We start from the raw sequence: 15,472 nt of genomic DNA on the forward strand, positions 1-15,472 counted from the left end.
TGACCAGAGATCCCAAGACTGCATTACCCGTCCGGAGCTTCCCAGGCTGTCCTCATCGGACTCGTACCTCCGGTTGCCATTTGAGTGGCCCTGGATGGAAGTGGAGATTGAGTTTTTCTGAGGACAGACTTCTCTCCCAAGAGCCTCCCGCTGGGGAACTGGCCCAGCCCTCCCCAGCAGAAGCTGGAACCCTTGTCTGCCAAGCTAAAGAGATGTCAGGCCACAGGCAGGAATGAGGGGCTGGATTGGACATGGCCCAGCCCATTACCCAGCCTCCCCTCCCCACAATAACCAAAGGCCCCAGCTGCAGATTCATCTGCCATTTCCAACCTTAGATCCAAGATACCACCCTCCTCCCCTTCCTGGCCCACATTACCCATTGTACCTTCTGCCCTGCATTTATAGTTATCTGAAATAATCTTGTTATTTTACTTGTTATATTCTCAGAACCCACTCACATTCCCTTTCTATAGCTTTTTATCCTCCTGAAGGACCAATGAGGCAACAGGAAACTCTACTCTCATTGTCTGTGGGATCCTTACCTGTTCTCGGGGCTCTGGGTCATCCAGCTCACCCCGCCTTTCACTGGGGTATCCACTGTCCCCACTGGCCTCAGAGTCCTGTGGACAGAAGATGATCTTAGGGTCTCAGAGGTCCTTTGAGGACTTGGTGGATCTGAGTACATCCTAATCATCAGCTTTCTGCCCCTTGTCCCACTCTTCATTTAACCTGCTCTGCTTCCTGTCCCATGAGGATTGGGGGACAAGGAAGCAGTGTGGAGTGGTGGCAAAGAACTTGGGGGTTGGAGCCACACTGCCCAGACTCAAATCCTGACTTTGTAACTTGCCAGCTATTACCTGGGCACTTGTTCAGATTCTCTGAGCTTTGGTTTCCTTAGCTATGGGATTCATTCTAGCACCTACATCAAAGGTCGGTGAGGATGAAAGTAATGTGGGTCATGATGAGTGCTATTACTAAGAGCGGCTCACCCACTCACAGGCAGAGAACAGAAGCTGGCTTAGGATCAATGACCAAGGAAAAGATACAGCCCTGGTAAACTAACAGTATTCACCACAACTAAGTCCCCTCTACCAAACTCCACATACATGTTTTTTTTGTTTGTTTGTTTGTTTTTTTTTTTTATCTCCTAGATCTACTTTGAAATTGAATCTGGAAAAATTAAGAATCTCAAAGACTTCAGTCTTTGCCTACCAATGTTGAGTTTTGACCCTATTTGCATGTTGTCAGTAATCTAATCTATTTTCTACTCTTCTTTCTTCTACTAAGTGGAATTTCAACACTCAGAAGAGTATAAACAAGCCAGCTGTAGTGTTGCGTGCCTGTAATTCCAGCAACTAGGGAGGCTGAGGCAGGAGGATCACAAGTTTAAGGCCAGCCTCAGCAACTTAGTGAGGCCCTAAGCAATTTAGGGAAACCCTGTCTCTAAATAAAAAAATAAAAAGGGCTGGGGATGTGGCTCAGTGGTTAAGCACCCCTTGACTCAATCCCTGGTACAAAAAAAAAAGATCTAAAATAAACTTCTATGTACCCATCACCCAACTTTGTCAACTCAAAGTTGTGTAAGCCCTTTAATTTTTAAAAGTACTTAAAACATCACCATTAAAATTTCAACCTGCTACGAATCCTGTCAAATCTCATTCACCTCCCCTTCCATGAATTCAGACTTTTCATATATTAGTATTTTTTCTCTTTCCTTCCTTCCTTCATTTATTTCTTGAGTTGAATTCAGGGCCTTACCATGCTGGGTGAGCTCTACCACTGAGCTACATCCTCCGTCCCTATTGTTTTTATTCGAACAAACCATTTTATATTACTTAAATTTTATTTTTATCTATATCTATTTGTTTTTGCATCATGCAAGCTAGGAAAGCATGCTACCACTGAGCTATGTCTCCAGTACCTTTTTATTTTTTGAGACAGAGTCTTGCTGAACTGCTCAGACTGGCCCCAATCTTGCAATCCTCTTGCCTCGGCCTCCCAAGTAGCTGGGATGACAGGCATGCACTACAGTGCCTGGTCTAATATTTTAACATTTAAGGAGCGGGGATGTAGCTCAGTGGTAGGGTGCAGATGCAAGGTCCTGGGTTTAATTCCTAGCACATGGGAAAGACATTTTCAACTCTTTAAATTGATGCATTATGTTCTATAATACCCAACTGTTCAGTATGCCAGATAAAAGACTGAAAATGGATTGCAGGCCTTATTCAGGGGCTTGAAGCACCCCTCTCTTGGACCTCAGAACCACACAACCTTGGGCACATGTTCCTCCTTTTGGAATCGCTCCGAAGCTGTGGGACACAGAGCCTCACTTAGATCTCAGCTCCGTGGCTCAGTGAGGCAGGCAGCCTCTCCCAGTCTCAGTTTCCTCGCCTGAGAAATAGATGAATACCAACTCCAAGGTGTAAAACAGAAGGCAGCAGAGGACAGGAGAGTAGAGGGCGGGTTTGGGTTTGAGAGCTTGAACCCTGGCTCCATTGCTAAATGTCTTGAGCAAGTCCCTTAACTTCTGTGCCTTAGTTTCTTCAACTCTAAATCGGGGACAATGAGAGAGAGAGAATGGCCCCCGGGGTTGCTAACACTGGGACCGGACACCAAGAAGGGACAGGGTGGGAGGGAGACTTTCTACTGTGCTAATCTTTTAGACCTTTTCCTCCTGAACCAGGAAAATGTATTACCTATTCCCAAAATTCTAAGCTTGACTTCTAGAATAAAATCTACTCTAAAAGGAATAAAAAAAAAAAAAAATACCAACCTGGTAAGTTTTGAGAATTAAATGAGGATATCTACCAAACTCTTAAAACTGTTCCCAGTGACAATTCCATACATGTCACCTGGTATTACTTTCCCCTTCTATTTAAGAACTCTGAAAAGCATCCAGGAATGAACTTGAACCTCTGGGGTAATCAGTAGAGCAAAAGTGGGGCTGTGAGCTGTGCATTTATCCACTTTTAGTTTTAATTTTTACTTTGATGCCATAATATATATTCGGGCAGATGCAAACATGGTGCCTTTAGTTTCTCACTGCTGAGTCAACCTGAAGCTGCAGGAGACATTCTCTTTATGCAACCCGAGAGCACTGTGCCACCAGGCTGTAGGTTCCATGACTGGAACCCACTCAGGGTCAGGCATCCACACATGTGTGCCCAGGGCTGAGCCTGGCATGTGCTGCTGCTGATTTGGAAATAATCTTCCCTGACATCTCCAGGAACTGAAGGGACATGGCTTTTTCCCAGAGGAAGCTCTGCCTTGGCAGCAGACAGAGTTCCTTCACTTTGTCCAGCTGCCCCAGCCCCAAGCCCTCCGGGCATTTCCTGGAGCACACCTGGGCTGGGCTACCCACCTGAATCTGAAGGCTCACCCTCGGTCCCCACTAAGAGAGCCCAGCCCTCCCACCCTGCTGGGGCCCGGAGCCCCTCCTCCTTCCCTTACTCTCCACTCACCCGGTGGTTGTCTAGACGGTCGTGGTCTCTGGGTGCCATGTTATCAAGGTCACCAAACACGGGCCAATCTGGGCAGGAAGAAACAGAGGTAATGTGCAGATTCTACTGCTGGAACATTCACCAGACCAACCTATTGCCTACGGCAGGCTGTATTGACTTTTATTTTTAATTAATTTATTTCTTTTTGTACTGGGGATTGAACCCAGGGGCACTTAACCACTGAGCCACGTCCCCGGCCCTTATTTTTGTATTTTATTGAGAGACAGGGTCTCACTGAGTTGCTTAGGGCCTCACTAAGTTGTGGAGGCTGGCTTTGAATTCGAGGTCCTCCTGCCTCAGCCTCCTGAGCCACTGGGATTACAGGCCTGGGCCACCACCACAATCGGCTATTTAGAATTTTTAAAGCAAGGCATCAAATGGCAGAGGAACGTGGTCAGACCCTGGGGGATTGACTTCAGTTGTTTCTCGAGAATTTATTCTAAGTCTACCTCTTGCAAACTACAGTGTCCTGAGCAAGCAGCGCCACCCTGTGCCTCCTCAAGTCATAATGCAATTGACCTGTTTGTCACCATGCTCAGCTCTGAATTAAATGCCGTTGTGAAGAAAGAAAAATCATATGTAATTTGGGGCCCACTGAATGGGTCTCAGATGGCTTCAAAACCAACCAACTTGATAGCTTCCTATTTGTCTCCTGACCTAAGCTCTCTTGAGCCAAATCTGTCTGGCTGCCCATTTTGATTAAATTTGAGTGCTGGGGGCATAGATCGGCGGTAGAGTGTGTGTCTAGCAGGCATGAGGCCCTGGGTTCCACCCCCAGCACACACCAAAAAAAGTTGTAAGAGTGGTTTTTACATTTTTAAATAGTTGGGGGAAAAGAAATCAAAAGAACAGCTGAGTAGGTGACACATGCCCATAGTCCCAGCTCTAAGAGTCCCAGCTCCTCAGGAGGCTGAGGCAGAAGGATCACCTGAGCTCAAGAGTTCCAGGTTTGGACAAATATCAAATACCAAAAGAAGAGTATTTTATGACATGTGAAAATCACATGAGATTTAAGCTTCAGTGACTGTAAATAAACTGTAAATTTTATTGGAACACAGACTCATTCATTCACAGTCTGTGGCTGTTTTCATGCTGTAAACACAAAGACCACATGGCCTGTAAAGCTTAAAATATTTACTCTCTGGCTGGGTGTGGTGACACATGACTCTGGTCCAAGCTACTTGGCTGAGGTGGGAGGATCACAAGTTCCAGGTCAGCAGGGACAATAACATTGCAAGACCCACTTAAAAAAAAATACATATATATTTTAACTCTCTGGCCTTTTAAGAAAAAGTTTGCTGGCCCCTGCTCCAGACTTTTCCAAAGGTCTTCTGAGGGAGACCTCTAAAAGGCTACTTTGACATCAAAGTTCTCCTTTCCTGCCCTAAATCTGCTCCTTCACATCCTTCCCCAACAGAATGAAGGGTCACATATTCCAATTCTTCAGGCCAAAACCCTGGGGTCAGACTTAACTCCTCTTGTTCCTCTAGACCTTAAAACCACATCATCATAACACTTCAAATTCAGAAAATAACAATTCCACTTTTCTCCTCTGACCTATTAATGTGATGTTAATAGATGTCCTAAAGTTGACCAATTCTCACATTCAACTATGACGGACTATTCTTTTTATAACACTATTCGTTTTTATTTGTTAATACTTCATTCAGAAATTTGATGTAATTTTGAGGTTGGGATATAATAAAATCTTCTGGGTTTGGGGATTTTTTTTTTGGAGTTTTGTCATAAGGGTTTTACTAGTTTCATAAAACACACTGAAAAATGTTGCCACATTTTTTTTTCTACCATAGGGGCTGTTTCTGTAGAATTTGGTTGACCTATTTCTTGAAAGTTCATTCAGAGAACTCACTCATGAAACCTTCGGGGCCATGAGCCTTTTTGATGAGCATGTCTGATTTACCAGCAGGAGTGAAAACCAGTTCATCTCTGCTCTACCCTCTGCTGTCCCCTCCAATCACAATGACCGAACACCAAATCATCACTCACGGAGGGGGTCCAGTTTCTGGCTGTGTGGTGTGGCTGACGAAGGGGAAGATGGGAGAGAGTCGAAGGTCACATCACTCATGTTCTCGTCTCCAGAGTTCTCTGAAAGGCGAAGGAGCAGGGGGGGCCGGCTGCCAGAGAGGGTCCTCACTCGGGGGCTCCCGCACTTTTCCTCTGTGCCCCTTAAGGTGGTCTTGGCTGATTGCTGGGGATGGTAACAGGGATACTTATGTCATGGAGTCACTCTCTGGGGAATGAGGGGCTCTTTTTGTTCTTTCTGTTGATTCCCTCTATCCCTGAACCCCTTTTAGCTATCGCTCTTATGCATGCAAAAAAAAAAAAAAAAAAAAATCAGTGCAGGATTAACCCTCAGGTATCCAAGAAAGGGCACATGGTACAGATCTCAAAGGGCCTGCCAGCCAGCATCTTCTAAAGTGATAGCCACACTTTGCAGCCCTGAGCTGGACAATATATTCCAATATATGTCCAGGATCCCAAGCTGGTCTTTGCCAATATTCTGCATCTGGTCTGTGTAAGCAGGGGTGTGGTGGCGTAATCTCATCTTGCACACAATAAGATGCCCAGAGAGCCAGGTGTGAGTCTAATCTCTCATTTGTCAATATATCAAACAATAACACACCACACACCGTCTTTCCTTTCCTACCTGCTGGTCTTCCTTACTCTGGTCACAAATGGGCCCGACTCAAGCAGATACCACCTACTCTATTACGGGGACCCTCCGAAGGGCTCTGTGCACCAAGTTGAAGGGGATGCATGGAAGAACAGATGGGATGGATCTTATCAGCCCTGATATTCTTGAATTCAGCACTCCAGGCCCAGCTGCCAGTATAAAAGCAGGGCTCAATGCCTGGCAGACGGGCCAGGTTCACCCTGGGCACCCACCAGCATCTTGGTGTTTTGATTCAATGCGTCCTGCTCCCGAGGTGAGAGGTCAAAAGGAGTGAGGCCCATGCTCTGGCATATTCGGTTGCAGGCATGAGAGTGGAAGAAGAGAGCCATCCCTCGGACACCTGTAGACAGAACAGGGGCATCTGAATAGGGGAAAGGCAGAGTGAGCACCAGACACATGGCCAGGGTGGGTGGAAACACGCTGAGCTGGAAGTGAGGGTCAGATATCCCAGGCTCCCATCTCGATACACTTGAGAAGGCCCATCGGCTGTCTCTGCCTGTCTCCTTGGGTGAGTAAAGAACTTGCAGATGCTCGGAGGAAGGACACTCTTCCGGCTTCCCCACTGACCTAGGTTGCCATCTCCAAAGTCCGTGCCCATCTCCGTGTGGATCTGCGGGTCGGTGTAGAGGTCACCCACACCCTGGATGTCCACCACGATCAGCTGATGGCCAGAACGCTCAAATGTGAAGTGGCTGAAGGCCTGTGAGGAATAGTTAGAAAAAGGTGGTTGTAAGAGCCCGGGCTGTGAACTCTGCAGACGCTGGCCAGTCACTGTGGTGGCTGGGGAGTATAACATCCCAGCTCTGCCTGAGCTGGGGTACTTTCTCTGCAAAGACAATTGTATAAAGGACAAGATAGAGGAAAAAAGTCTGTTCAGTTCTGCAAGGACCTTGGGGATGCAATCCTGTGGCCAACTTAGGTCTGCCGGAAGAAGCTGCATGGGATGACAGGTGTTTGGTAACAGAATCTCCTTTGGATCATTCCAAGGAGCCTGGGGGGGCCCTGGGGATGTGAGACCTCATTCCCACAAGGATCCTCCTTTCTAGGGCTGACCCTGGCCAGGCTTCCCTCCCAAGGGCTAGGGTGGGTGGAGAGTGTAGGTATATGCAGAGCAAGCTGGGGCCTTACCTGCGGAGTCAGGCGGATGTTGTCATCGCGGACAAAGCCCGAGTTGGAGTTGTACTTGATGTACTTGCCCTCAATGTAGTGCTCCAGGTGGAAGAGTGGGTGGCCAGGCCTCTCCTTCAGCTCGATGATGCACATCTGCATGATGTCCACCTGGGGGAGGTCAGGGAATGGGGTCAGGTGGAAGGGCAGGGCCTGGAGGGCTCTGACTCTGGCTCCACCACTCCCCAGATGACTGTGGCAGAACTACTAATTATCCCCAAGATGCATCAAGAAGGGATGGCATTGCTCTGCCTCCCTTGCAGCTAGGGCAGTCATGTGACCACTCCCAGCCAATGGGAAGGGAGCAGGTGCAATGCCATAGCTGCAGCCTGCCCTGCAATGTGGGCTCTGCTGGCAAGCCAGAATCAACCCTGTGGCCCACAGCAACCCCAGGAAGGGCAGAGTCACAAGACAGAAGAAACCAGGCCTCCCGATGACTTAAAGGATGTGAGGCCCCTGCCCACTTTAAGCCACCCCAAAGCATGAGCAAGAGAGAAACCATTTTTCATAAACATGTTTGCAGGAATGTTTGCCAGCAACTTAGCCTGTGCCTTCCACTAATACTATGAATAGTAAGTAGTGCACTATTTCACCTGTGCCTCAATTTCTTCCCTGTGGAGTGGGGAATCTCAGACTTAATACAAAGATTAAATTGTTGATACACAAAGGAGTCAGTCAATGTTTGCAACATCATTATCAACAGCGGACATGAGTTTAGTCATCTATACCAACCTGTAGAGGTTCTCTCCCTGCAATGGGGAATTATGAGGAACTTTGTTGTTTATGTTGAAATTTTGTAAAGTATACGTTTAATGTTACATGAAGGAGAAAATGCATAAATGCCACATAGAGTTTAAAAAGTGGGTAGGGAAGACCTGTGGCTTATATATTTTATCTTGCTACATAAGGACTCACCCATAGCACCCGCCACCCTCAGTGCCACCCACAACATGGGAGGAACCAGGTCTGGGTTTTCCAAGAAAATGACTGTTCAGAGAGGCTGAGTCACCAGGTAGGCGGACAATAGCTTTAGAGGTCCCTGGGCAAGGGGCAGTGGGATAGGTTGTGTGGACAGCCAGTACCTGCTCAAACAACCACGCTTATCTCACTCCCTGAATTCAATCACATCACTATTTACTAGATACCCAAATCCCTGCCTTCAAGGGAAAGCAACTAAAATATTAACTACATGCACAAGACTCTTCCAGAAGGCTCTAACTGCTTGGAAGAAAAGAAAATACAATAAACCAGAATAACACAGTGGAGGTGGTGGGGGTGAGAGGGTGACTTCATTTAGGGTGGTCACAGATGGCCTTGGCGAAAGGTAAGACATGAACCCACACCTGAACTATGAGAAGGAGCTAGCCATGCAAGGACTGGACAGATCAAGACCAGCATGTAGCCAAATTCTAAGGAGATCACAGCCACTGAGAATGGGAACTTCTTATGTCCACTCCAAGTATACTTAATCAAGGCTCTGCAGACAGCAGGTGCTCAATAAATTCTGCTGGTTGCCTGGAAGTGTGACTCTCTGAGACACGGAGGAGTTGGTGCCTTGTATCTATCTAGTAGTGCTCAAGCAAGAAGGCTGAGCATGAACCAATGATTCCTCAAGTGCCCACAGGCAATGGAAAGTTCTGCTTGGACTCATTCTTGTAAAACCCTGGTCTCAAGTGAAGGGGCCAACCTTCACTTGAGAGAATGGGAAGGCCTGGATTTGAGCCGTGGCTCCATCCCCACCTAGCTGGGCAATCAGTTAACCCCACTGAGCTCTGAGTTCCTCAGGGAGCCAATGCTGTGTCCATTCTCCACTCCTCCTGCTTTTTCTCGGAAGCCACTGCATCTCCAGCCTCTGTCCAGGTGGCCTGGGTGGAATGCCCTGCCTTCCTGGCTCCAAGGGTGGGCATATGGCTCAAATAGGCCTAATCTGCATATTCTTTTCTCTTGATCATTGTGATTGGCTCAAATAGGCCTAATCTGCATATTCTTTTTCTCTTGGTCATTGTGATTGGCTCAGGCATAGGCATCTGACCTCATCAGAACCAATAAAATCCAAGTCTGAGACTTTCACTGGAAGTTAAGGAAAAGTAAGTATCACCATTCTAACAGGATTGATGAGAAGACAGAAAGTGACTCTGGAGGCTGCCTGAGAGTGTTGTCAACACAGGGAACACCCAGCCGGAGATGGGGGAAAGAGTCCTGATAACCTCACTTTGGTCCAGGATCCAGCCACGCCTATAGTTGACACTATTTTTTTTTTCTGATGCATGAAACAATGAATTCTCTTTTTGAATTAAGCCAGTCAAGTGAGTTTTCATCATTTGCCACCAAAAATACTTTACAGATCCCATCTGGAAATGGGAATTAAAAACTTTACAACCTCAGAGGTCGGTTTTTGAGGAACAGATGACTCTCTGCTTATCAGGTACGTGGTTCACTGTGCTCCGCAAATAGGGGTTGTTATTAGAAGGTGAAGAAAGGCCCCTATTAGCGCCACCATCCCCCATTCCCAGACGCTATCCCCATAGCTCTGGAGTGGGAAGGAGGCAGGGAGCGGGTCATACCTGCTTGGGGGGCTTGTGCCGATTATACTCCTCCCCCCAGAGCTTGGCCTCCATCTGTAGGCGAACGTCTTCAAAGTACACGTCCCTGTCCACGGGCTCGATGTAACGCTTGGCCACGTAGTTGGAGGCTCCCTTCCACTGCTGGGCGTGCAAGAAGTTGGAGAGCTTCTTCCTGGGGAAAGAGAGGGGGCCTGTCTTGGCACCCTGGGGTTCACTGGGGACCTACCTGACATGACATGGATAACTGGAGGCAGAAATGCAGAGGTGGGAGGGGTGTCCCCACTTCACCGCACACTTCAAAGAGCTAGGAAGAGGGGTAGGGTCACTGTTGAAGTTCTCCTATTCACCTTTCCTTGACCCTGTTCTGGAGCCCAATCCCCACAGTCAGGTCCAAGGTGTGGTCCAACACACTCCAGATGGAGAGGAACTTAGGCTTTTATTTTTTTGGTATTGGAGATTGAACTCAGAGGCATTTAACCACTGAGCCACACCCCCTGTCCCTTTTTATTTTTTTTATTTTGAGACAGGGTCTTGCTAAGTTGCTTAGGGTCTTGCTAAGTTGCTTAGGATCTTCCTAAGTTGCTGAGGCTGGTCTCAAACTAGCAATCCTCCTGCCTCAGCCTCCTGAGTCACTGGGATTATAGGCATGCACCACCACACCTGGCAGATCTTGGGCTTTAAAAAGGCAGAAGTCACTGTCTCCAGTCATTAGCTGAAAATGTCCCAATTTCCTAGGTCTAAGGAGCCTGGCCAAGTCTGGGCAGAACCCCACACCCCAGGCTGAGTCACTTACGTCCTGAAGCACTCCCTCATTGCTCCACGGCCGAACGGCTGAAAGACACCACACAGAGAGTTATCAGTCCCCATGTCCTGCTCAGAAGCAAGCCTGAGGCACGAGATGGTCCCCTGAGACACCCTCCACCCAGCAGATGCCCTGAACCTCATCTCAATCCTAATATCCTTAAGCCCTCCCTGCTGCACCCCAGCACCAAAGCCTGATAGGCCTTCCAGCCTGAAGCTGCTAAGAGACAGGGAGGAGTACACTACTGGGAGGTGGTAAGACCTTTACAAAGTGGGGCCTAGGAGAAGGAAATTAGGTCACTGGAGGGATACTTGTGAAGGGGATAGTTGGACCCAAGCCCCTCTTCTTTCTCTCTTTATTTCCGGCCATCATGAAGTGAACAAGCCTCCACCACCACATGCTCCCGCTATGAGGTACTGTGCTGCCACAGGCCCAAAGAAATAGGACCAAGCGACCAGGAAATGAAGCCCCTGAAACCATGAGCCAAAGTAAATCTTTTCTCTTTTAAGTTGATTATCTCAGGTATTTTGTCACAGTGACAGAAAACTAATTAACACACTATTTCAAAAAGAAGTGGAAACAAGATGAATGTCATCAACAGTATACTAAATAAATTAACTAGGTCTGTTCATTTGATGAAATATTATACAGCAAGGAGAATAAATGCAAAGTGTTAAGTAAAAGAAGCCATACTCAAAAGAACCCAGTTAGTGTGGCTCCATTGGTAAAAACTGGAAAAATGGGGCTGGAGATGTAGCTCAGTGGTAGGGTGCTTGCCTAGCATGTGCAAAGCCCTGGGTTCCACTCCCAGCCCTGAGAAAAAATTATTATTATTGTTTTATATATATATATATATATTTTTTTTTCAAATCTAATTTAGGGTGATAGAAATCAGAGTAGTGCTTATTCTTGCGGGGAGGGAACAGCATGAGATGGGCTTCTGGAAGCACTGGTTATATTCTGTTTCTTGATCTGTGCACTCACTTTGTGAAAATGCATCAAGCTATAAGCTTTCTTTCTGGTGCTGGGGACTCAACCCAGAGCCTCATGCATGCTGAGCACATATTCTACCACTGAACTATACCCCAGCCAAGCTGTGCATGTTACACTAAAAAAAGCTTCCTGAGATGATCCTTACCCTCACCAAGCAGGAAGGACTATTTTCTACTTTTCAAAGGCTGGTTACAACCCTCTGAATTTATTCAATAGCTCAGTTATAGGTAGTGACCTCCAATTTTTAAAAACTGATAAATGTATTTACAGTTAACAGATTTTCAACCAAAGTGCTGAGAACAGTCTTTTTTTAAAAATATATTCAGTTGTCGATGAAACTTTATTTAATTAATTTATTTATAGATGGTGCTGAGAATCAAACCCAGTGACCCACACATGCCAGGCTAGTGCCTTACCACTGAGTCCCAGCCCCAGCCCCAAGAACAGTCTTTTCTCTTTATTTTTTAAATTTGTTCTAATTAGGCAAGAACAGTCATTTATGATATAGGGTGTCTTAGGATATGAAATGTCCAGTATGGACCAATCTACAGGTGCAGAAGTTAGATTCGTGGTTGCTGGGGTGGGAGGAGTTGAGGGAATGAGAAGTGACAGCTGTTAGGCACGGGATTTCGTTTAGGGAAAGTGAAAATGTTCTGGAATTAATAATGGTAAGAGTTGCATAACTCTGTAAATACACTAAGAACTATTGAATTTTATACTTTAGACTTGTGTGTGTGTGTGTGTGTGTGTGTGTGTGTGTGTGTGTGTGTGTGGTACCAGGGATTGAACCCAGGGGCACTTTACCACTGAGCCACATTACCACTGAGCCACATCCCCAGCCATTTTTTGTATGTGATTTAGACACAAAGTCTCACTGAGTTGTTTAGGGCCTCGCTAAGATGCTGAGGCTGGCTTTGAACTCCCAATACTCCTGCCTCAGACTCCTGAGCCACTAGGATCACAGGCATGTGCCACAACACCTGGTATTATATATATATAATTTTTGTGTGTGTGTATGTATGTGATGCTGGGGATTGAACTCAGGGCCTTGCACATGCGAGGCAAGCACTCTACCAAGACTGAACTATATCCCCAGCCCTATGTACTTTAAATGGGCAAATTGTTGGCATACCAATGATACTTCAATAAAGCTATTATTTAAAGGCACACTACACAAACTATCACATAAAGAATTCCCAAGGTTCAAAAAATCAAATGAAGCGGGAGTGGAGGGGAGGGTACAGGGATTGAGGTTGGCTGGAGGAAGTCCCCACTCAGGCTTGTCTCCTCGGAGCCCAGGACCCAGCTCACCTGAGATGCCATCTTGATCAGAACGTCATCTTCCAGCCACTCCCCAGTGACAGCGTTGTACCTGCAGAGACCAGCGCCCATCTCAGAAGGCAAAATCAAAACGTGATCCTGTCTCTAACGGGCTCAAGTCTGGGCCCCCCATGACCTAGGCCTCTCCTCCATTCCTTGGCCCACAGGCCCTGCTGACCTCCTGGGTCATCCCTGATGGGGCCTGGTGTGGTGGATATTTAAATGCACGTCTGGTGAGTGACTGATTGCAGAAATATCCTTATTATAACTGGTGTATGTAACAGAACATCCCTGGGGAGACGCAACAGTGTTCTCCACCTCCCCACACATCTGAGCCAGGCCCAGCCCAGGAAGATGGGATTATTTCACAAGAAAGACTGTTCATGAGCAGAGAGGGGAAGGGGAGGGTCCTAGCTCCAAGTCTAGCCAGGAAAGAGGCTGCTGGGTTGACGCCCACGGTAGAGAGAGATGGAGAAGGTTCTGGAACATTCTGTCTCTTCCCTCCTAGGAATCTTCTTTCCCAGAGCACATCTGACCCTGGGCCTGGGTAGGCCCCAAACAGGTTTGTCTGGTGGGAAGCGCCTCAGCTCAGCAGATCACTAACATCTAAAACCTCCCCTGCACCAAGGTGTTCCAAGATCTGCTTGATGCCTGTCTTGGCCCACTCTGCAGCTCAGGCAGACTCTAGGGCACTCCCCGCCCTGGTGAGAACAGGTTTCTCAGAGCCTGAAACCTCTGCGAGGAAAAACAAGCAGAGACCTGGCAGGGAACTCCCAGGCCCCAGGAGCAGGGCTTTTCACAGTGGCAAACATGCTTGTAACCAGCCCCTGGCAATACAGTGCTCAATAAATAACAGCGATGATTGCTTTATTACTAGAGAGAGATGAAGGTAATGAAAATAATCCTCCCTCGCCTGCGAACAAGAGGAACCCAGGGACTAGGGCAGGGGAAGCATGTGACTTGGTAAGGGTTTTACTGACTCACATCCTCTAATATCATAAAGGGCAGAGTGCTCCAAGTTCGCTAAGCTCCCACGATCCACTTCACTCCACTTCACTCAACCTTCACAGTCACCTTGAGACTACTAGTTATTGCACCCATTTTCCAGATGGGAAAACTGAAGCTGGGAGAGGCAAAGTTTCTACCAGAGATTCCAGGATTCAAACACAGGTTGGTTCAAGTAAGGACCTTGCTGTCAACCAGCCTGGGTACAACCCACATGGACAGGAAATCTGTCCCAGGAAAGGACCAGCTGGCACCAGAACTCATGAAAACCTAGGAACAGAGAAGGAAGCCTCCGGTTTAGAAATCTCAGGAGATTCTAGGCATGGCTTCCTACCCCGGGCAACCAGGGCAATTGAAGTCGGCTACTTTAATTAGGAAATAAACATTTTGGCCTGAGCTTGGAGACACAGCCAGCCCAGCACATGTTCAAATTTCCCAGGCTGGTAATTCCCAGGGCCTTTCTGGTGGCTGAGTGTCCTCAACCTGGAAGCTGTGTGTCACCAGCCAGCTACCACAGTGCTCTTGCAGGAAAGGAGCAAAGCCTGTATCTGCCCTGCTAGTTTGCCCTGCACCCACCCCATGAGGAGGTGGGTCTCCAGTGGTGGAAGGGGGATTTCATGAGGGAGAAGGTAGTACTACAGGACGGGGGAAGAGGTGGGGCCCAGCCACTAGATCTCACTATTGAAATGCATAGAAACGGAGGCTACTTCCTGGGTCAAGGCAGGCACTGAAAAGCTACCGTGCTTCCTCAATGCTATCCTTCCCTCTGGTGGCAGTTGTGGGGTCACATGTTGAGAAGATGGAGCCACAAGGTGGAAGTAACCTGGATCCCCAAGCTACTCCAAAGAGCCCTCAACTTTCACCCCACTTCACAACATGTAAGAAATACACTTTGTTGCATGAAACCCTTGGGTTATTTGTTACTGCAGCATAGCTCAGCCTCATTTGCCTAAAACGTACCCTGTGGGATTGTTAGAAGGACTCAGTGAGATAATGCGTCGTGCCTGCCGCATGCACAAACACTCAAATATTGTTATTAAAAGTTGAGTACCCCTTATCCAAGATGCATGGAGCCCGAAACATTCCAGGTTTCGGATTTCTTTGGATTCTGGAATATTTGCATAGACTTCACTGGTTGACCAACCCTAACCTGGTAATCTAAAATGCTCCAAAAGCTGAAACTTGGGCTTCCAGATTTGGGGTGCCTGACCTGCGTTACTCCCTTCTCTTTGTCTCCAAGGGTACTTGGGCCTCCCTGACAGGGCCTCCCTAGACCCCTGGATCTCAGAACTCCCCAGACAGGCCACTGACCTGTGGCGAGTAGCATGTTCCGTGGCAATGTCCTCAAGGTGGAACTCGGCCCAGGGGTCGGGCATGTGCTTGGCCTTCTCAATCGCATGCTTCCAGGCTTCCTGCAGAAGGCAAA

At 47.5% G+C, this 15,472-nt stretch overlaps 1 protein-coding gene across 5 annotated transcripts in view; it reads right to left on the reverse strand.

The window, feature by feature from the left end:
• The window catches only part of Eef2k (eukaryotic elongation factor 2 kinase), a 58,191-nt gene that overhangs the window by 19,437 nt on the left and 23,282 nt on the right, over positions 1-15,472 (reverse strand). For 4 of the 5 annotated variants that reach the window (XM_078024234.1, XM_005323734.5, XM_078024236.1 and 1 more), the window contains exons 3-13: positions 15,358-15,458; positions 13,033-13,093; positions 10,720-10,757; positions 9,927-10,098; positions 7,324-7,473; positions 6,763-6,895; positions 6,408-6,535; positions 5,508-5,709; positions 3,462-3,529; positions 543-620; positions 28-90 (exon numbers count right to left, since the gene is read on the reverse strand). In XM_078024234.1, coding sequence (XP_077880360.1) covers positions 28-90; positions 543-620; positions 3,462-3,529; positions 5,508-5,709; positions 6,408-6,535; positions 6,763-6,895; positions 7,324-7,473; positions 9,927-10,098; positions 10,720-10,757; positions 13,033-13,093; positions 15,358-15,458 — 1,194 coding nt within the window. The remainder of the gene's footprint in view (positions 1-27; positions 91-542; positions 621-3,461; positions 3,530-5,507; positions 5,710-6,407; positions 6,536-6,762; positions 6,896-7,323; positions 7,474-9,926; positions 10,099-10,719; positions 10,758-13,032; positions 13,094-15,357; positions 15,459-15,472) is intronic. The other variant, XM_078024235.1, reaches the window with a different exon arrangement.

This window comes from Ictidomys tridecemlineatus, chromosome 10 (genome assembly GCF_052094955.1).
Source record: "Ictidomys tridecemlineatus isolate mIctTri1 chromosome 10, mIctTri1.hap1, whole genome shotgun sequence".
Lineage (NCBI taxonomy): Eukaryota > Metazoa > Chordata > Mammalia > Rodentia > Sciuridae > Ictidomys > Ictidomys tridecemlineatus.